This window comes from Schistosoma mansoni, chromosome 3 (assembly GCF_000237925.1).
Source record: "Schistosoma mansoni strain Puerto Rico chromosome 3, complete genome".
Lineage (NCBI taxonomy): Eukaryota > Metazoa > Platyhelminthes > Trematoda > Strigeidida > Schistosomatidae > Schistosoma > Schistosoma mansoni.
In genome coordinates this window covers 11,381,321-11,403,817 of record NC_031497.1, presented here as the reverse complement: position 1 = coordinate 11,403,817, position 22,497 = coordinate 11,381,321, and the positions used below count along the sequence as shown (strand labels likewise).

Here is a 22,497-nt window from a genome sequence, read left to right as displayed (position 1 = left end):
ATATGTTAATAAACAAGCACAATACTTTTCGAACATTATGAACACAAATATAATTTTAAAGAACTTTTATATAAAAAAAAAAACGTCAACTAGACTGGAACTGTATTGCGCTGATATATCACATAGTTCTGATAATCTTCGTCTTCTTCTTACACTATCGAAATAATAGCGGACTTCATTTTCATAGGATTCAGTTACGCAATACTGATCAATTTATTTAGTACATCTAATTAAATCATGTAAATATTTACTATGTAGGAAAATTGTTCCAGATAACAAAAATAACTAGTAGAATGAATTGTATAATACATAACATCTGAAAAAACATATGCAGAAAGCACGTTAATATCATAGATAAGCAATTATTGAGAGACAATAGTTATGAACAAGGAAAGTCGATCTATGAGAGCCTAGAGAGTCAGTCAGTTAGTCATACACAACGCAGAACCTGAGATTGCTTTTGCTCACGAAAAGCTACTACAAATCAGTTAACTTCTCTATCAAAATGCTCAATAAGGAGCTCAAGGATCCTCCGAAGATTGTCAATAGGGATCTAATAAACTTTATAGTGTTTTCCCGACACCATACTTCTATTTCTAGTATCCTAGATAAGTTGGACAGAAGCCAGAGGCAATAAGAAAATCATTTTAAAATGAATAAAACGTTCACATCCAGTACAATAGTCATTACGAAAATACCATTATTAGCCCACACCCTTTGTACTTTTATATATATATATATATATATATATATATATATATATATATATATATCACTGTGGTGAAACGAATCAGTAATAACATCAAAATAAGGGAAGATAATTAGATAAAATATCTTACGAAAAATAATTGTTGTCGAATATAAGCCGGGTCTTTACAAATAGGGGATATACCTTCACAGTGTAAAACATGGAGAACAATAGTGTAACAATGATTTTTTCACATCAGAAAGTGTTACACTAATCATAAATTGCAGAGAAGCAATGATTTGTAGTTATGATTTCATTAGTAGTTTTTTGATCAATGAATGTTAGCACTTATTCATCTCTTATTGCTCAGTGTTCAGATATGAAAATCATTTAATGTGTGAATATAAATTCGCTAAGTATCTCGCTACTATTAATAAAGGAAATATTGAATATATATATATATATAATTTTATCTAAATAAAGTGTGTTCACCGATATAACAATAAAATTATCAAGTAGACGTTCTCCACTACTTATAAGTAGGATAAGGTATGGTGGAAAATATAACCATCAAGTTTATTGAGTTTCTTATGTCAATTCACTAAAAGAAGCAAGTGATAGTGTTACACATTTCTGTTAATCTAGTTATCTAAGCATCTATTAAGTAAATTTTTTATAAAGGATTCAAAGAAAGTTTCATTTGATTGATATTTTTCCAAAAGTTGAGAGATCCAAGATTTTGAAATACTTTCATACACATTACTTCCGATTCCGACCGAAAAAATAAAAATAGGATAATTTCACTTTGCTAATCAGATAACGTTCATTTTATTTATACACAGCCACTCAGCAATCTAACAACATACTGAAAAAGACTAGTGGATGTATTATAGAGATATTCCAGAAAATGAGTGGCCAGTATCAATGAATTTTGTGCTTTAAATTTCTGGGATAGTTATGAGCATTCAACAAAACCTAATCAAAATTTCTTAGTAATCTATGAAAATGATAACCATTGTCGTAAAAATATCTAAAACATTGAAAAATATTGACATAGACATGTACACTAAAGATTTACTCACTGTCTAAAAGTTATTTTATTTCGTTGACCAACAACCCAAGCATTCCCACCCACTACATCATTAAATGTACGTCTTGCTGGTACAACACTTAACAGCCCAGCTGCATGACCACGTAAACCAAGAACAACTATGTCACGACTCCGACATGCCAGTACAACAGACGATATTTGTTGTTTCTGTTTTAAAGAACTAGATATATTCTCTTTCCTTGTATTTATACTGTTCACCAACCAGGAGGATAAGACAATTTCCAACCGTGATTGTTCATGATCAATAAAGCATACAATGCCTGAGTACGTCTGAGAAACTACATAGTCCATATTATTTGAATTTGCCACATACACCATAGCTGGCACCCATATTTGTTGCTTAGTGGGATTCTTCTCTGATAGTTTACTTGCCTTACCAAAAATTACAGAATTATCCAATCCTTCAACTTTGAAATGAACATGATCACCAATACGAAAAGAGCCTAATAGTTCGTCTAAGATATCGGGTGAATCAAGTAAATGAATAGGAAATTTGCTTAAAAATAATGAGATAAAGGTATATTCAATGAGAGAATGGAGTTATATATATATATATATACTTCGAATTATTGGGACTGATTATACCTTAAATTGTAAATCTAGAGGGGATAAATTTAGACTCAACCCTTTATGGAAGAGAAGACTCAAACTAAATCTGGTATTTTTCTCCAAAATACTTAATAAATTATCTATAACCAATGAAGCAATTCAATATGCAGAAACTCTTAGTTACAGCATCCGTAACTGTTTGTCACTAGTAAAACAATCTCATTCTAAATCCTCTATCTATATGAATTACTTTACCAGTAATTTTTTGAGACTCTGAAATAATTCACCACAATCTGTCCGTTAAATAAAATCACTCTCATCTTTTGCTTACTTCGCTGAAAATATCTTAAATGTGCTTACATCTGCAAGTATATCTCATTCCACAAGTGAGATTATGGTATATTTGTGTTTTTACCACTGGCCTCATTAATTAGACCTCACTACCTGCAGATACTATACACTAACATGGTCTCAGGTAACATTAACTAATTTGAATAATATTTAACCCGAACAGTAGATCATGAAAAAACCTAATACATGTATTATGATAGACCTGAGTGACTAACTTATTGACCTTTTATTGTTCCGTGGTTTCTGTTTCCATTTTATTTTCTCTAGTTGTAGATGACTATAATCAATCCATTATGGCACTGGAAACGACCTTAAATACACTGTTCATATATCAACAGGATGTCCATATAAAACAAATTAGTACTTCTTTTATTGCAGCATACATGTGAAAAATGTACTACTTAGATAAATTTTGAACTAAAACGCTCCAAACAATCTAATACCACATGTATCTTCTACATTTAATATTACTATCTACATCTGCAATTATTAGTTTCAGAATATATATATATATGCTATTATATACTCCCTTTAACTCTTTTTAGTGGTTTATGAAACAAATTCTTCCTTACGTTTCTGTGAAATCCATTCCCTTTCAGTTAAATAATAGTTTATTGATTGTATCGCCCCACCCACATAATATTCTTTAGCATTGTATATGTCAAACATTTTCAAGCTTATCAAGCAATGACATTTTTCAGGAGTAACTTCAACGATCTTGGTAATTACGGTTGCACCAACTGGAAACAATTCAGTCCAGTTTGTATTAGATTGAGTACGAAAGTCGGATAAAAGATGCTTCGGTGCCAAACCATAAATTCCAGCAGGAAAGTGAACAAAGACACCATAGTCCTTGTGATGTGAAACCCATGCAAACCATTGACTACCAACCTATTACAAACACGAATGAACAGAACAAAAAATAATATTTAGAAAATGTAGTGAGAGAAAAACGCGATTTCAGGCTATAACGCCAAAGGACAACTGCATTTTGACTGAGAATCAGTAAGTAAACAATAAAAGTTAAATTAAATTAAACAACTGAGGGGGAACCATTATCATTTGAATTGTTATAATATTATCCAGGGTTTTATAACATTTTCAATAGATAAAGATAAAACAAAGTTAATGGCTTTTGTGAAAGCAAATTTCCTTTTTAATTTGATATAAATATTAAGGTATTTATTATTTCCTTACAAAACATAGGTCATTTTTGTGTTACACCTCTTATTTATCTGTTGTTTTGCTCGTCTTTTTGAGTTGATAAAAGAAATGGTAACCTCGACAGCTAGTATATAATCATAAGCAACTCCAGCTACACAGTTTTCAATGCACAATAACCTGGTATATCATGAGAAAAAGAGACAGCGAAACTTGGACATCGTAGTGACTGACAAATAAAATGATGTATAGAGCGCACAAAACACGACTTACTTGTAATTCATCAAACGTTCTTAGGAAACCAGGCCTTTTGTCAGATGCTTCTGAATCTACCATATCAACATCAATATTAATATTTGTTTTCAAATCACTAGCTGCTTGAACTAATGTTGGTCTAGCAGATAAAATGACAGTTTGTTTTCCTTTATCAATAACGACTACATTACGCGCAGAATGATTCCAATCAAGTGTAGAACCAGGTTTTATATTTTTTATATATCGACTTAGAAGTTGTTGATTTGATTCATAATCAGATAATTGACTAAATGATAGAAATCCTGTACCAAGCACAGGTGTGACAGTATCGTTGATGTTTTTGTCATAAAGGTTAAGCGATATTCCAGTGTCCTGTACTTGATTTACAGTAGCCCTGAAAAGCTAACAATCAAATTAAATGAGAGACGATAGCCATTGACAGATAGTGAAATAGTGATATCGTTGTTATATAAAAAAAAAGCCTTCGATTAAGCAAAATATTGACAATTATTATTGAAAGAAGTAAACTGTTTTAGGTATCCCCGGGTATGTAATATACCTGGAGTTTAATCAAATGGATCAGGAAATAAATTGGAAATTCATGACATTGGAGGATAGCTGAAATTACCAGAATTTACTTACTAACGTTTAAAACAACTTTAAATTAATTTATTTTCGAAACTTCATCTCATCAAGCGCTAAGTAGGGATTAAATAGCCATGGGGTAGTGTATATAGATTAAAAGGTATCGGTATACTTAGGGACTATTATTTAGTGGTAAGTCGAGATTCAAGTCAAAGCCAGTGAAAAATAAATCAAGACTATCTATGAATGTGATGTGGTGTTTTAAAAACCAGCATCTGAAAATAAATGGGGATTATTGGGTATGCTAGTCTTAGCTAACTTGAAATGAGTTGATCCTTTGAACAGAAATAATTTCAGTTGACGCTCAGTAGTTTGAACACTCTACTAAGGTTATAAGTTTAAACTTAATTTCATGATGTGAAGTTTATATATGTTATGTCCCGATAAGAATAATGAATGGTAACTTTGTGATCTATTTATGAACCAATATTATGCATACATTTTTTACCGTATAATTGCTAAATAACTAAACTATTTGTATTCATGTTCCCCTTATCATGAGATTTATTTTGAACTATAAACTATTATTATACAACTTACCATTCTTCAGTTATCCCTAGTCTATTAATTACTACCTCCACATTCACAGCCACATTTGGCTAAATCTTGTAATGTTATTTTCTATTTTATTGGTACGATGTGGTCAGTTTGGCTGGTATATGAAATATAATGATTCATCCCGCAGAGCCTGTTCTGGACTTAACTGGCTGGGCTAGGCAGAAGCAGGACCGATACGTACTGTAGACTGCTCGTACGGTTTTCGTGTGTCACTGTTCCAATCGATAATTCGCTGCTCTCTGATTGGCGGTCTTATCACATCATACGTTAACAAGGCATCCACTCGGCCACAAGTTATAACAATATATGACCGTTATTCCCACTTTGCAATGTCCCACATAATAGAATCAAACAAAAACCAATGTAAATAGTAGTTTTTATATCTACAATCACTGAAAAATTTTTTCAATATTATATAACTGAGCATAGAGCAACTGACATAACAAGAGTTTACTTTTAAAGAGAATATATAAAGCATAATACTCATCAAAACTAACTGCTAACTGTCAATTTCTTTATCGTTTTGCCAGCTTGTCTTCGGAATGGTTGTCAGTCAGTTCACGTGCAAAGTAGAACCTGACACACAAGTGAATCGGTTTAATTTGCCATACCACATAAGCATACCGAGATAAAATTATCAAGATTAGTCTCAAAGTAGTACAAATAGTAATGGTATGAGTAGTTATTGAAAAAACTATGTATAGAAAAGTGTAAGGAGACTTCAGAACTCAGCTTTTAGGGAAAAACAAAGAGTAAATGCACCTAGGCCAATGTGAACAATTCTGAGGCATGCCACCTAGCCACAAAACATTGGTAATGATAATCACGAGGACACCAAACAGTTAGTCTACATGTGTGTTTGTACGTAAGATGAAAATGTTATATCTTAGTAGAATGTCACACTAAATAGAAGTCCTAGGGAAGTTTGAATGTAATAATAATGTTTGTAGTGTTGTTCGAGTTCTTACTTTTGAACTTTTTAAAAAAATATTAAACCATTTTTACTCGTTTCGAAAAAGCTGTTAGTACATAGTAATGAATCGGTACTTCACAGTGGCAAATGTAAATAAATACTTTCCCAACTGTTAATCAAGATGATTTGTAGTCAAAAGCAAGGCAACTTAACATTTGGGACAGGGCTATCAACTATTAACAACGATGAAGATATCCTGTTTTGAAAAACATTAATCTTACCTGACCAATTTGCACAGAGTTCAAAAATATCGACTGCATGTTTTTAGTTTTCTTAGAATGGAACTAGAATTAAACAAAGATGAATTTCATTTTATTTTACGAGTTAAATTATTGTTTATCTTAGAAAATTACGAAAAATAGTGAGACTATTTGTCACAACCATTTCAAGTTAAACACTAGTAAAACTAAGTGGTATTTGGTATTCGATTTTTTGCCAGTACATCTGTATATCATTATGAGAACTACTAGCTATATGATTTATTTATGATTGTCGTTACATTTAATTTAGCTGCAGTTAGGTCAGAAAGGGTCTCTGGATTCGCTTGATATCAACTTACATGCGGAACCCACTAACATAAATAGACCGATATATTTGGTTATCTAGAGTAACACTGATGTAGATTTCGGCAAAATTCACACATGATTTCACTTAAGAGAGAAAAATCTCAGTTACAAATGTTACCACATGTCACAATATCTTTTAATTCTTCATAAAATCTTACAAAGAGTGTAGATAAGGATTGTTGCTTATAAACATCTATATTGAAAGCAACAAAAAATAAATCATTAGTAGTATAGGCAAGTATTTCTACTCTGATTGTTAAAATAATACTAGTAATGAGTGTATAGAAATGTTTGATTACTCTGTAGGGAATATCTGCATTTTTCATTATTTGATGAATCAACGTTGGATGATAATTTCAAACTATGTATCAAGAAGAAATATTAAGCCCTACATCGTTCGATTCGTGTAATTTAATGACACAATTTATTCAGGTATAAGAGACAGTTTATAGTGGCGTACATATATATATATATATATGTCAGTGATGACATCCGTATACAATTAAGCTAAGAAAAGTTCACAAATAACAAAACAAAGTGTACCTTTAAAGAAAGCATATACTTTGAACGTATATTTCGACTATCTTTTTCTACTTCATTTTCTGACGAAATATTAATCTCACGTTTAAATTTCATCTTCAGTACTTGTCCACGGTAAAAGTTTGTCTGTAAAATATCTTCATCAGCTAGTCCAGTTTCACGTCTAGGTATCCATCCACGAATATTATCCAAACCAGAAATGAGTAAGCCTTTTTCGCTAACCTTAACAATAAACCCTACAATCAATAGTTGATTATTATTGCCATTTTTCAGTGCAGAATACATTTCGTGACTTCCAAATATTGGAAGTTCAGCATTTAATAAGCCCGGTTTTGCGGTTAAAATCAATTTATTGGCACATTCGTCAAGTTGTAAAACCTAAAGTATAACAAAGAGGAAAGTGAACAATTAGCTTGAAAATATCGCACATTAATTTTTCTTCAAAACCAGTTAATGGGCTGCGGATAAAGCGAAGATAAATCACCTGATTAAAAACCGGAAACAAATTCAGTCAACAGGTGACCTACGACCACAGTCATAAAAAACTACTACACTTATAATTGATATCTACTTTACATAGCAACAAAGCTTTTCTAGCAGTTCTAAAACTTATCTATAGATGCATTAATGATCTATATCTATTAAAAAAAAAGTAAAAAAAAGAGTAAATTCCATTGCGGAAATGACATTATTTCATCGGTAAGTAATATACGATATATACAGAAACAAATACAGTGAGTTGTTGAACATATGTTTTGAACCATCTATAAAGAAAGTATATTTTGGAAGTTTGGAAGGATCTTAAGCTTTGATTCATCATTAATAGTAACTACGTGATGAATATAAACGTTCAGGTAATTGGATATTAGTAGAATTGTATGTGCCAGTAATATTGAAATATTATTGTAGCCGAAGCAGTATATGTTATTCTGTGTAATCTTTAATTTCATTGTGAGGCAACCGACACTCACTACAAAAATTAGGTGAATGTACAGAGTTTTCAAAACCAAACTATTCTGAGATGAAAATTCTTCACGAATCTGAACTTCATGATCCTTTTCACTGTAACGTTGCATTCAGAGGTAGTATTTGGACGATGCTCGTATCTGAACTCGGTGGAAGGCAATTTTTGAGACTGATTTGAGACACGACATATAAACTGGAGACGCTTTACACACATCATTTCTCGTGATCACACAACGATCTTGGTTTTAAAAATCTGCTTACGATATATGTTATATCTAGAGCTTTGATTCTTACTATGCCGCGTACTACTAGACTACTTGAACGATCGATCCCGCAACGTCGCAAGAGAGAAGACAGAAGACTTGTAAGTAGGAAGTTTATTCCCCACAACAGTGTCAAAATATAGTACAGAAATCTCATGTATTTATAGTTTTTGGTTGAAAGTAAATCATTATTTCGGACAACCAATAGGCACATAGGGGGTCATTCTTATCCATACAATAGGGAAGCTACACGTCGACATTCTAGAATATTCCCCTAGCAGTGATTGGATGGAATGTCTTCGGCTCTTTCTGGGCTTCTTGAGGCTTCCTAGAGTTTACCAACGAGCCATCCTTACAATATAGAAGTATGAAATTGGTGTAAAGTAGTAGAATCTTTCAGTAAACCGTGACTCTCTTCAACAGGGTTCCAGGAACATCTCAAAAAGATAGATTTACTCAAAATCAAAGCCTGCATACATGCATCAGCAATACGGGGAATCATTTCATATCAGAAGTGATACAACTATTGTGTGTGGAAAGTAATTCTTCAAGTCACTGAAAAACTGTTGGTTTATTACTTATCTTAATTTTTTTACTGTACATTGTAAAGCGTTGTATCCGAAGATTTCTAGGTAATTCGACTGCATTCAGCTGCAATTAATTGGATAGGTGCAAAAGAATTTTTATTGTTGAATTGTAAGTTCACAACTAATTTAATGTATGCAGCAAATCTGCATTGTAATCTAAACAGCGCCTGAAATAACAAGGTCTAATCATCTTTAATTAGAAATATGTATACACATGAAGCTAACATAAATTTACAAGAATAAAACGTAAATAAACAACAATAAACTTACTAAACAAGAAACTTTCTCTCCTGCTTTAAATTTCTCTCTATGATCCTTAAGATTAATATCAGTTGTGTGTAGATAAGGTATAAGTCCATGAATTCGACCTTCTAGATGGACGACAATACCAGTTTTTGAATAACGCTTAACGGTAGCCTATAGATGGTGAAGAGAAACAATTACGTCTATATATATATGCGTGATCCATGTAACACAACATATTTAATGTATCTTACTAGAAAAACGGCATCTTGATCTAATAAGGTTAAACAAACAGTTGACTAACTTTAAGCAAGTATATGGATTACTTAGAACCAAATGAAAACCGGTATTAACATTCTGCAGTTAAAATAAGTTATGAATGTGCCTTTTTTAAAAATAGAGACTGACAGTAACTAATCAATGCTATTGAAAGACGAATAAATAAAAGAGATTTATCGGTTTATCAAGTTTCAAGTAATTAACCAATGGGACTTGGTAAGTGTCCATGTACTCAGCTTTGAGTCAAACTTTTCGGTTCAAAGGCCGGGGATACTGTAGTGAATAAAAAGTCAAGTGCGGAAAACTAACTTGTTGCCATATGCGACCTCAAACAGTAGCTTTGTGAAATATGAAAATCATACATTAAATACATCATTTGCATATCTTCCTTTATTTGTCCTTTACATACTTCAAGATTCTTCCGATCCTGATGTTATTCCGATTGCTCTTCGTTTTCCGCCCTCTTCTCTTTATTTCACTCCTCTGTTGGTAAGTATGCTACTTTTGATGCCTGCTATATACTAATTATGTCTGTCCGCACAAGTAGTGCACATCAAAATACTACCTGACTACCTAGATTAACATATGGCCGAGGGTGAAGAAAGTCCGCTCTCCATTTCAAAATGCCTTCAAACGACCAGATGCATACAACCAATGCCACGGAAGTCTTACTTACTTACTTCTCACGGCGGGGGTGTTGTTTGCGAAATTGCGAGGACGACAAGCGAATGTCCGGCGCTTCAACCCTATTGGGGGGTATGGAGGATCCATTTAGGAGAGTTGAAAAACCCTTATTCAAGACCAATAGTGCATATCGACTCCTGAATCCTGAGAGGAAAATGGCGTATGAACCTATTGTTGGTGACCAGCTACCCTGGGACTGCATCTCGCAAAGTTGCTCCACTGCCTTGTGGATAAGACCTCTAAGTCAAAGGATGGGGGAGTGGCACCCTAAGAAAACCACCTGCTTCGGTTTGGGCGCCCGGGCAGTATTTCAGCTTTCACACATCGAATTTGTGTGGCGCATATATATTTGGTGCCTCTGTACCAATGTTTGTGCTTAAATAAATAAATAGTAAATAATAAGCAGAGTTTGAGTCAGTCATACGTAACATAGAACCTGATACACATGAATTGGTTCAAATTGCCACACCATATTAGTACAGCGAGATACAGCTATCAAGACTAATCCCACAGTAGCGAAAATAGTAGAAAAAATTAGGATTCAAACATGCAATACAATTATTAAAAGCCGAAAAGCTTAACCATGAGTCATTGCTCCATCGTAATCAGTGAGGATCAATTTGGTAAAAACCCATTATGTAAAGGTAAGTGTTGTATGCAGGCTGTCACTGTACTATCTAGTGGTCACTCTAGTTAATGTTCACGTGTTGTCACTGTTATGCAAGTATCGACTCTGTTGGATCTGCGGTCGTACAACTTATACTTCACTATCCAGAACAACCATTGCAATTCCCACAACGCGAAGAACACTAAAGACTGGTGCAATAAAGATTTACTGGCTTTCAAAAATACGTCTCCGAAAACCTAAATAAAATCATTTATATACTAATTTTCATACATTATAATACCACACTCTAAATACAATTCATCTAAATTGATGCAGAAAATATAACTATTACACTGAACGGAAGTTCACACCTGTCACATAAAAGAAGTTTATACTGAATCGATACAAAAAACATTAAACTTAAAACGTCACACTGGACAAAGTTCACACCTATTACCCAATTAGTAATGCGTTCACTGTGATATCTGGAGTGAAGAATCTCAAGGTAGGAGAAAAGTTCGGCACAATACTCATAAGTTTTTAGAATTTTTCTATTAATTGATGATTATGATTAACCCTTTGAAATAAAGATTTCAATTTTTATGACACAATATCAGTGGGAAGTTAACGAATCTCCCTATGACTTGACATTCATTGGCTAAACCATTTCTTTTTCACGCATTCAAGGCATAACTTATTGTCTTATATTCAGTCTGAACATTCAATTTCTATCAAACATAAAGTACCCATTAACAAAACTTTGTATGAAAATATAACTTCAGTCAATTTCTATCAGTTAATTCAAATCAACATATTTCTGATAAAATCATTGACAGGAATGATTCTCAACTAAAATGTGGTTATGTATGCTTAGAGAAAGTTGTATTGATCAAATACGGATAAAACTGAGAAATACTTACCGACACTTTATTCCCAGGTTTCAGTTCATGAAGAGACAAAAACGGTAAACTCAACAGTTTCCTAAAATCGATAAGAGTTTAGTATAAAGTGTTTGAGAAAGGGGAAAGTAGAAAAATATGTTTAGTCCACGTTACATAACGGAAATAAATAAAATCGTATTCTATGAAAACATTTTAAATCAGCTCATTCACCAGGTACTTGGTGTGAGTCATATCAAGTGTCAGAGTGAATGATACCACTTGGTTGCCCAGACCAAAGTGGAGTGGATTTCGAACCTTCCAAAAACAGATAGTCTATAAATATTTTAATACAAAACGAAATCCTACTGAAAACAAAAACCATAATTATGAGGATTTCTACTTTTACTTATCTAATGATTAGTTTTACGAAATCAAAAAACTTGTAAATGTTGCGAGCTTTGTCATATGGTTATATCCAAATTACAAGCAAAACATACACATGTTAAGAGAAGCTCTAACCACCTATTAAATGATCATCTAATGTGGTGTGTGGTTCACTTTGAAAAAACCACGGTCGATAGAAAATAAGACAACGATTTGGACAATTTGTAGAGCAGGTAAATCAATTTGAGATCAAACTAATTGCACCCGAATAAAACTTCTGTTATAAACTATTTGACTAAATGAGAAAAGGAAAGCATGCTTAGAAAGAAAATTAGACATAACTAAAAAATTGTTTTACTAATGAAGACTCGTTAATTAATAAACTTTCGTTGAGATTTCTTTACATCAAAACTTTTAAAACTATTCTTTTGATAAAACTCAGTAGAATTTCATGCATTTATACACTAACCAGCTAAACAAAGGTACTTTATCAAAATTAGTAACTGATTGGTGAAAATTCACGGTTAAGGGCAGTTTCGTAAGTATTCATATACTTATTGAAGATTTCCAATTTCTATGTACATGTATAGAAAGAATAACAAGACAAAATCATATCATATAAACTATACACCTCAGTATAAAAGTCACATTATCCTAAGGACACTACGAAAAGTAAATCTTACTAAAATAAGAAATTATAATCATATCAACATAATTCCATACTTGTTTGTTGTAGCTACAGCTACGTTCTCTAAAAAGTCATGATCAGTTATACGGCATGTCAATTTTGATCCAACAACTAGTGACTTGAAATTTTCGTTATTTTTTGTCCCTGTTTTAGGTATCTAAAAAGAGACGAGGGATTAAAAATATATTAATGCGCTAAACTTTAATTTAGCGACACATATGCTAGGTAGATATATTAAAGTACTGAAAAATGTCATAAATCAATGAGGGCTAGGAGTTGTATATGTGGACGAGTATTAGGAAAATTCAATTTTAATAACCAATAACTTGGGTTGTAATTAAAGTCGGTATTCATAGTGCTGAATTTCAGTGTAAAAGTTTCCAATACGTTTTAATCAAATGGTTCGAATAAATTATTCCAAAGACAAAAATTGAGTAAATTCTTTAGCACGACATCTCGAACTACACTTCAGTGGGAACTACGTACAACGAAGTTTCAGTCAGATAACAGGTGAAAAGCCTGGAAACCCACAATCTATATTTTTAGAGAATCTGTAACTACTACTATGATGTAGTCATGTAAAAATACATAGACAAAACTTACGTTAGCCAACTTGAGTAATCTGTTGAATTATCTTCTCTATTACTTAATATATGGTATACTTTAGATATACTAGAAGCCTGACTTCATGAAACTACGTAAGTGACACAAGATGTTGTTAACCTACTACAAGTTTACATGACTATTTTGCACACACAGTATGACCAATAGACTGGTTTATTTAGTCCTGGTACATCCATCTGTACTGACCTGGAAACAAGAACTTGGTAGAAGTTCGTCCGATCAGACTTGGCTTCCTTGCGAATAAATTGTGTAAGCAACAGAACATTTAGTCCCTTAGTTTGTAAAGAAATATGGGTCGCTACATTTAATCATATTGAAAATTTGAAGAATTTGGAACGTTTATGCAACTTTCATTGTAATATTTTACAATAACAATCCAAAGGAGTTATTCGTTAGAGTAACTTTTTGCCTTACTTTCTAATATAACCGTTTAAAAATTTGAAGGTTTATTGAATTATTTAAAAAGTATCAGGTTTAATGAGAAAAACATTACCAACCAGTATTGCTTAACATACTCTGATAACTGCTTTGAGTCCATTTGTTTTAGGTAATTTGACAAGAACAGCGCGTTTATTTACACGCTCTACCAAGGAACCTGAGAAACGTGTACCAACAGGACACTTAGAGAGCATCTCCGAAATGTTGAGAACGGAAGGGATCGGATTGACTAGATGAGGAAGAAGAGAGCCCGTCAATTGTTTTGTACTGGGATCTACCAATATGATACAAACAAAAACCTAAAAATACATGAAGAAAGGGGACAGAAAAAACCTAGTACGAGAAGCAGTCATCATGTTACTCGGAAAAGTGAGCAATGAACACATAATTTATGGGAATTAAACATGGTTCTGAAAACTATTTTTGCAATAGTTCCATTTTAATAAATGTTTGACCGTAGAGAAAAACCATTTCAATTTATAAGAGCCAAGATGGAAAATTAATGTATCATTGTAAATTAGCGAATAAGCAACAAAATTATTCATTGCTTTTATTTTTAGAAAAAGTTTAGATGGACTTTACGTAATATTTATTGCCACACATCTATTTTCTAAGTATACAACCGAGATAGACTTGTGAACTCTGGAAAAATAATCGACTTCCTCCTATACTCGGAATACAAAGGCTTATGGTTTACCAGTTAAGATATTTGACTCATGGTAGGATGGATGTGAACATATCTAAATGGTAAGTGCGGTCTAAGAGCATGTATATTGCAACATCGGTCTTGTTACGAAATATGTCCTAGGAAGGGAATTTTCATGAGAATATGAATAACAAGGAACTAAGTGTCGAATAAAGTAAAGCATCTTGCCAACGCAGCTACCAACTCTTGATAAATCCACTTCCTACCTGAGATTTTGTCTGCAACCAAGTCACTACGATTTATGCGCTGCGCCTAAGAGAAATAACAATATGCCCAACCCCTCCAATGTCTATTCTTAAACTACCAGCACGGGCCAGTCTTATACCATTAGCTTATACTGTTGATTTACGGAACACATCACAAACAGTTATAGATTTTAACTCAATATACTTACAAAACTGTGGTTAATTTAACCTGGCAAATTATGCTATATCACACTTAGTATTAACTAGAATACATTTCGACAAATGAATACATGTCTATACCAAAGATAAGGAATAGCGATAGTGGATATTATAAGCATACATTAAAGTGCTATCAGGTTGCATGAAAATATTCCATAAACAATTACTTAACTCCATAATACAAAATGACGTGTCTTTAGTGCTACAACATAGCCAGCAGATATCACACTACTGTACTAACTAGGTCGGGCCTCTCGTCAGATTGTAGAAAACACGTGATATGGAGGGTCGGTAAATACCCCCATTTTATATCCCTAGGTAAATATGTGGCTAGCACGTTGGCGTTCATGTATGAAACTAGCCCGTTTTTAAGATTTTCTCATCCTGAATATTAAATAAATGCTGAATGAATACTAGCCTAGGATTCCAGCCACATTGGTAATTACGGAAAGACTTGTTTTTTTAAAGCTCCGATACCTAAAGATAGATTCACTTACTTTCAATGCTACTGGAGTTCAAAGAACATTTAAGTCACACGTATAGAGAACCCCTTATTTAACTATGCTACAAATACTGATTCGTAATATGAAAACGAAACCTATACAAGGAGGTAAAAGCTGTTTAGAGAGTACTAACAGTTAGCAGGAAATCTGTCAACAATTCACGAATCCAAAAAGCAGAAGATGCGATGTATTGGAACCGTAGGGATTTCACTAATTTCGAACAGTGAAATGGAAAATCTATCCCAAAACTAAGTATCTCACTAACAATACTTGTCGCAACACAGTTAAGGAGAATCCACAACTCAACCATCACAAATGACTTAAATGGTAGTGATATATAGCGCAAATTGAATGTAGCACAATGTTTAATTCTGTAAGTTACAAACGTAGATGCAGGGGAAAATGGCGTGACATCAATTAGCAAAGTTCAACTATTCATCTTTCACAATACCGAAAGGAGATTTATTGGCAGGATCTCCCTTATCTGTAGAACCAGGGATTTATTAAACTCAATCATCTGAAATAATTAATACATAATCATAGACCATAACGGCTTGACAGTTAACTTGTTATAAGCTGTTGATTTCAATAGAAATGGGTCATAGGTATTCACTTTTATTTTGTGATATACTTATCAATGATTATAGCTTAATCGAAAACTGTAAATTAGTTCAAAAAATTACTTTGGCTCCTATTTGATAATCTTCTTTGTTTCCGATGTAGTGAGTGCGCGAGATTGAAACAAAATATTCTGAAAACTCTGCAACTAAGGTCGATGTAACCTTCTTGACAATTGAAGCATGGAGACAGGTACCAGGAAGCATGCAGTCAAAGTTTACACGAGAATCAGGACTCAACTAAATACAATGAAACTCAATAAATGAATGCCAACCACAGATAAAGTTGAATCCAAACGAGTGGTTACTTTCAAAACTCGTTTGGAGCTACTATTCACCAGAGGATCTGACACATGTGGAGTAAAGGGAATCAAACTGCCAATATCAAGGTTAACTGAAAATTTTAAAAAAGTCAATATAAGACAAACCATCAACTTGGTCCTTAGGTAAGAAACAATTCATCCTAGCAACACCAGGATCTACTATATACCCGTGATCCTCCACGCTAACGACAGACCCGACAAATACCATATGAGGTTTAACATTCTTGGATATCACAGCTTTATTCACCATTTTCGGATTTAATGAGACGATATATCTTTTAGTTGAGCCACTCCCACGACTATTATCAGCCTCCTTAATAAAGCATCTCACAGTCTGACCAACTTTGAACATATCCGAAAGTTCAACAAGATCATCCTACAGATGGAGGTGGTCACTAATCTATCATTTACCTGTATGATACCAGACTCTGCAGATTCTCTCAAAAGTTCAGTATACTTGTCACTCACATCATAAATATTAACTCGGCCCAAAAATCCGTGGGGTAACTGTACCTCGAGGTAAAGTTTCTGAACAGACTTTATAACTCCCAAAGCCAACGTTTCATTCTGCATGCTGATATGGTAAAACCTATATCCAAACCCACCGCGTTTGTCTCGTACGACCTTGAAAGGCTTAAAAGTGACCGGTCTGTATATGAGTGCGGCGCGTAGGTCAGCATGCTTTCAGTGTTCTGAAAAAACCTGGTATGGTTTTTTGCAACGACTATGTACCAATGAGCTATTTGTGATTGATAATAAGCTGGCCGTGAAATTGAAATAGATCATCTGTTTTAATTCACGACAATTGCAATAGTGATCTATCGCCAACTTTCCTTTTAAAGTGTTGACGGCTTTAGCTTCAACTACATGTTGAGGTAACAAGTTTCAGTAGTTCACGATTCAATGGGAAAATCGTTAGTTAACTGACGAGTAGTTTATAATGGGCTTGTGAACGTTTATATAGTGTCCTATTGTGTTGTAGGTCACTTATATACACATAAGTAGTATATAACGATGGTCTGGTATTGAATGTATTTCAATAGAAGATAGATAACGAAAGAATGGGAACGAAATGAAATCAGTGTGAAAATGAATGAACAATAGTAATCGGGGACGGTGGACTGTCATTTGCAGAAGGAACGTTCAAGATTGAGACAATTGTTTGATGGTTTGCAAATTAACTGTTTACCATACGGTTTTCATATTTCATTGAGATATTCTGTGATTTCAAACTTAAATACATTCGATTGTCTGCACTCATGTTCTTATTCACTACACTATCAAACTATGTTTCAGAAGACAGGAAAATTAAAGGTACGTCAGATGCAAATTTATCAGTAGGTAAGTCGAAAAGCGTGATGAATACATTTAAGATTCTTCTATATGACAAGGAAAGTAAGTTATGTTTAACCAGTTTCTCGTCATATAGGATTTTTGAGGTCCTGAGAACGTGTTCAATTTCGGTTCTTTGAAACTCTTCGCACAGCTCACTGTCCTTCTTTGCTCAAAGGCTAGCCGCCCGCATGCATCACTCGAGTTTAGGATGAACAAACACTGTTTAAAAAGTCGAAAAGGTTGTAACATCTGCATAGCTGAAAGCCCTACGTATTGATCAGAGGATCCTAAAACTAACTATGCTGACTCACTACACAGGTTGTGTGTAGATTTTAAAGTTTCCATCCCAAGGTTCGATTTAGGCGCTGTATATTTGTTCTGGATTCGGATCTCTACAATACCTCATTCCTAAAACTGTATTTCTGTTATCAGATTAACATACATAAATCCACCACTAGGATGAAATAGTAATTTTTTCCGTTAGTTCAATAAACGAATCAGACACATTGATTGGAAAGGTTGAATGTTGTTTGAACTTAATGACAATGTGTTTGTTCATTTAACATGTGCGACTACGCTGCATACCACGTAAAAAGGTGGACACTAGGATGATGCATGGCAGTTTACAAGAAGTCTTATCTTAGATACAACATGAGAAGCTTCTGGGCTTAATTTTCACATTTTGAATCTTGAAAAATGTTCATGTAAAACGAAGTAGGACACCAAGTTATTGTTGAGCAAATCTGTCTACTAACGAAAAAAACGGACAAATGTGGGATCAAAAATTAAATCCAAGGGAGATACAATCAAAATGGAGAGACAGATTATGGGACGTTAAAGGTCATTAGTAACGAATCAAGATCGAGACCGATAGGGCAGACTTTGGATTATATGTAGAAAAATCTAAGTACTTCACTTCTATTAAAGCTTGTGTCGATGGTGTTTAGAAGAATGATGAACGATCCACAACCAAACCACCCAGATCAGAGGGGAAAATTACAAAAAATGCTACGGTTTCTTTATTTACAAAGTGAATCGCTGTTAATAGAGCATTTCCAGCACATGAAAGTGAAAGCTAAATTAAAGGAAATGATATGATGCTGAATTATTTGAAAGTGTGGACGTCAGTTATAAGTTAAACGGCTGGTATACTGATAGTATATATACTTGGGTTTGACCAAATGGTTAAACTAGAGTCAAATAACCCTTTACAATCTTTTGATAATACTTACGATGACAACAAAACCTTTAAGGAGGTATCTCCATTGTTAGGAACTGTACTTTTTATTAGCTGATGGCTATATACCGAAGGTTTGTTCATGCTTGAGTCCTATAATAAATAATGACACATTGTAAGTGCCGTGACTTGACCATTAACCCGTTTTCTATCTTCTGGACTATATGACTCCTCGACATTGTGGCTGGAGAGGGGTGAAAGGTTCTCCGATTGAACGCTAGTTTCGGTTCCTAAGGTCTTCTAGTAAACCCCAGGCTAAATCTACACAGCGACTTGAACACGAGAGAAAAGGTACAAAATAAGGAAGAAACGCTTTACTCCAAAGATTCGTTTACGTACAGAAAACCCATGGATTTTATAGTAATTTGGATGGCCTTCGGTTTCTAGAAAATTCTGGAACGATACTAGAGATGGTAACAGCATAGGAAATTATTCATTCCGTAACTCGACATGTGACTTATCACTTTACAAATGTTTCTGTCGAGACGTCTATTGAATGCTGATTGGATGAGATGCTTCTCAGCGTTTTCAGAACCTTTTTAGCGCTTTTTTCAAGGAGTCTTCTTGATCTTCTCAATAATGTGTTTGGCTACATGCCATACAATCTGAAGGCGTATACGAACCATAATCAAAAATATCAGAGTAACATTTAAACTTTTTAGTACTCCTCTGGGTTCAGAATCCTAACGAAAGAAATAAGTAGCGACGATGTACTAACCAACCCTTTCTAAATGACAAAAGTCGCTTTGAAATCAGATACATGACACCCGAAACCATTAAAATATAGGTGAATAAGAGGAGATTCCGTAATGTATGCCATTCATATGTCATACCAATTTCATGTAAACACATTTGATTTCATAAAAGAGAGTAAATGATAAGAGAATACACCTGAGTAAGAATATGAATATCACTACGATATGAAACATGGGGAACAGAAACTTCGCATAAATTGGTCGAAACGTACAACGAAATGTGGTTAAATGTGGATGGTGGACGCAAGTAAACGGTGAGTTCTCTTCTGTCGTAGAAATTCTTTTAAATGGGGAGGGTTACCGCTTTATCTGTACTTAAAAACACCGCCGCTGTACACTGAAGACAATCTGCATTTCTAAGACACTCAGTATCTAGTTGGATATTTGCCACCATTTTTTATATCCTACTGTTAGGAAATACATGATGAGACACGCATCTGATTTCCCACCAACCACATGAAATATGTATTCCCTTGCACTTACACCCATGGTTTTTACACACATCATACTACAAATATGGTAAGCACATAACATGATCATTTTGTTTGGTGTATTTCAGTAGCAGGATGCTTTATGGATCTAGAACAGTGCGTAACGATTGTTTGAGTTCCAGTCTTACCTGACGTTACAACTTTGAACCTTTCTAGTATCTATATTAAATTTGATTTCCATCCAGATTTGGACTGAAAAAAATAGTTGTCAGTAATGACTTGTCAAAATATTTTGTACCTGCATCAATTATATTAGCTAATTATTTTCCCTTACTTTTCCACGTTTGCACCGTGAGCGGAACCAATTACAACATCTTCATCGAATCTTTTATACTTTTCAATTTATTAAACTGTCCTAGAGAAATTTGATGAGCATCTTCGTCATAAAACGTATGCAACTTCCAAACTATTTCGAGGTTAAGTTGTTAATGGTTGGTAGTATAGGTCTTTTAAGATGCTATTATGAAGATGTGTTTCCCGTAGTTGGCCGGCACATGTAAAGTCATTGTTGTCAGATGTCGATCTGAACGTTGCTCTTCTTTCTCTCTTCACTCTTACCCAAGTATCGTTTGCATTCGTTCAATTCTACAACACTTTCACCTAGTTTTCTGGTTTAATGTCGTCGGATGGTTCCTTTCTAAGGTTGTTTTAAGATGTTATTGTGCATTCTCACGTTGTGAGTAATTTATCTCGAGGACGCATTCATAATCCTGCTTATAGGTACATTCTAATTCTGGTCTCTTGTATTCAATCACAAATCCCTTAAACTGTCTCCTTAAAGCAAAAAAAATGGAAGGTGTCATTTTTAATCGTTTTTCAAGGACAAAGGTCAAAACTTGGAAATAAGTTCATTTACAGTAGCATATTTTAAAGAAGTTACTAACTTCTAATAGTGACATGGAAGTTAGCATTGCTAGTAACTTGATCATAAATTTACTGTTGTAGTTTCCAACTTACTGCTCTCATCCAGATTCTCAGTCGTTGATTACATCTTTTTGTCAGCTTTTTTAGTTCGCACTCTGCTCTCATCTTGCTCAATTTCCAACACCCATGCAGGCTTGCGTAATATTAATGTATATCATATATATTATTATTGTTATTATTATTCATAAGCATCTTAGAAATGAAATTTTGGTAAGGATGGACAGGCTAGAGAGAATTAAAGAACTAAAATATCAGTACTATCGGAACAAATTAAAAATTCTGGGAAATTGAATGTCGTAAACTTTGGTTCGTACGACTATATCGGACCCCAGTCAGTAGTGGGGATAATAGGTCAGTGGTCATGCATTAATTCTAGCAGCATTTTTATTAACGAGCACTCAACTACTCCTTGAAAGTGATAAGTAGTAGGGAAGATGACGTGCTCGAGTATGGCACCCTGGAACACAACTTTTTTTCATCGATCACTCGATGACAAAAGAAGTCCCTTGGAATTTATCTGATCGAGGTTTTTGAACCGCCTTCCTGTAGCCTAGGGGTCAGCTGAATCTGAATGGGACTGAAAGATGAGATGCAGAGTATCAATATAAGATCACCCATTCAACGATAAATATATACAAATCCACTAGACGACGTATGTTAGTGTGATGTTTAAGAGTATGAACTAGCAATAACGCAATTCATTCAAAAACTATTTGTATTTAAAATTTAAAATCAAAACAGTCATCAATATAAAGAAATAATTGATTCATATAAACACCATAGTTAGTTGGTTGGTTGCAATGTCGGAGTGAAGTCTCACATATGTGGGGTATGAAGTCCGAAAATATGTTGGTAAAAGCGTTTGAAAGTGCACAGAATTGACCATAACACTTGGAAACCTACGGGAGCCGTTCGGTTTCAATCCGCATTTTCCATCAAGTAATGACTCACTGTTGCCCATTAGCCTTTTGTTCCAGCTCACATGGAAGCGACGTACTGTTGACAGTATACTGGTAACCATCACAGTGTCCGATAAGAATTAGCACACTCTTTGTAGAATTTATTACCAAACCCCGAATTTACCAGTCCGTGGGTAGTTGCATCTGGAAAAGATATTTTGAATAAAACTGTGAGGGATTATGAAATAATGTCCGCGAAGAA

General features: G+C 33.9%; 1 protein-coding gene across 1 annotated transcript in view; it reads right to left on the bottom strand.

The window, feature by feature from the left end:
• The window catches only part of Smp_105930 (putative programmed cell death protein 11 (pre-rRNA processing protein rrp5)), a gene marked incomplete at both ends in the record, with an annotated part of 35,376 nt that extends 18,209 nt beyond the window's left edge, over nt 1-17,167 (bottom strand). Inside the window, 13 exons of the mRNA XM_018799213.1 lie at nt 1,771-2,254; nt 3,272-3,590; nt 4,134-4,517; nt 6,513-6,575; nt 7,401-7,775; nt 9,484-9,630; nt 11,947-12,007; nt 13,015-13,136; nt 14,119-14,340; nt 16,338-16,511; nt 16,547-16,665; nt 16,700-16,970; nt 17,006-17,167. Of these exons, the coding sequence (XP_018651024.1) occupies nt 1,771-2,254; nt 3,272-3,590; nt 4,134-4,517; nt 6,513-6,575; nt 7,401-7,775; nt 9,484-9,630; nt 11,947-12,007; nt 13,015-13,136; nt 14,119-14,340; nt 16,338-16,511; nt 16,547-16,665; nt 16,700-16,970; nt 17,006-17,167 (2,903 nt within the window). The remainder of the gene's footprint in view (nt 1-1,770; nt 2,255-3,271; nt 3,591-4,133; nt 4,518-6,512; nt 6,576-7,400; nt 7,776-9,483; nt 9,631-11,946; nt 12,008-13,014; nt 13,137-14,118; nt 14,341-16,337; nt 16,512-16,546; nt 16,666-16,699; nt 16,971-17,005) is intronic.
• Between the last annotated feature and the right edge of the window lie 5,330 nt (nt 17,168-22,497).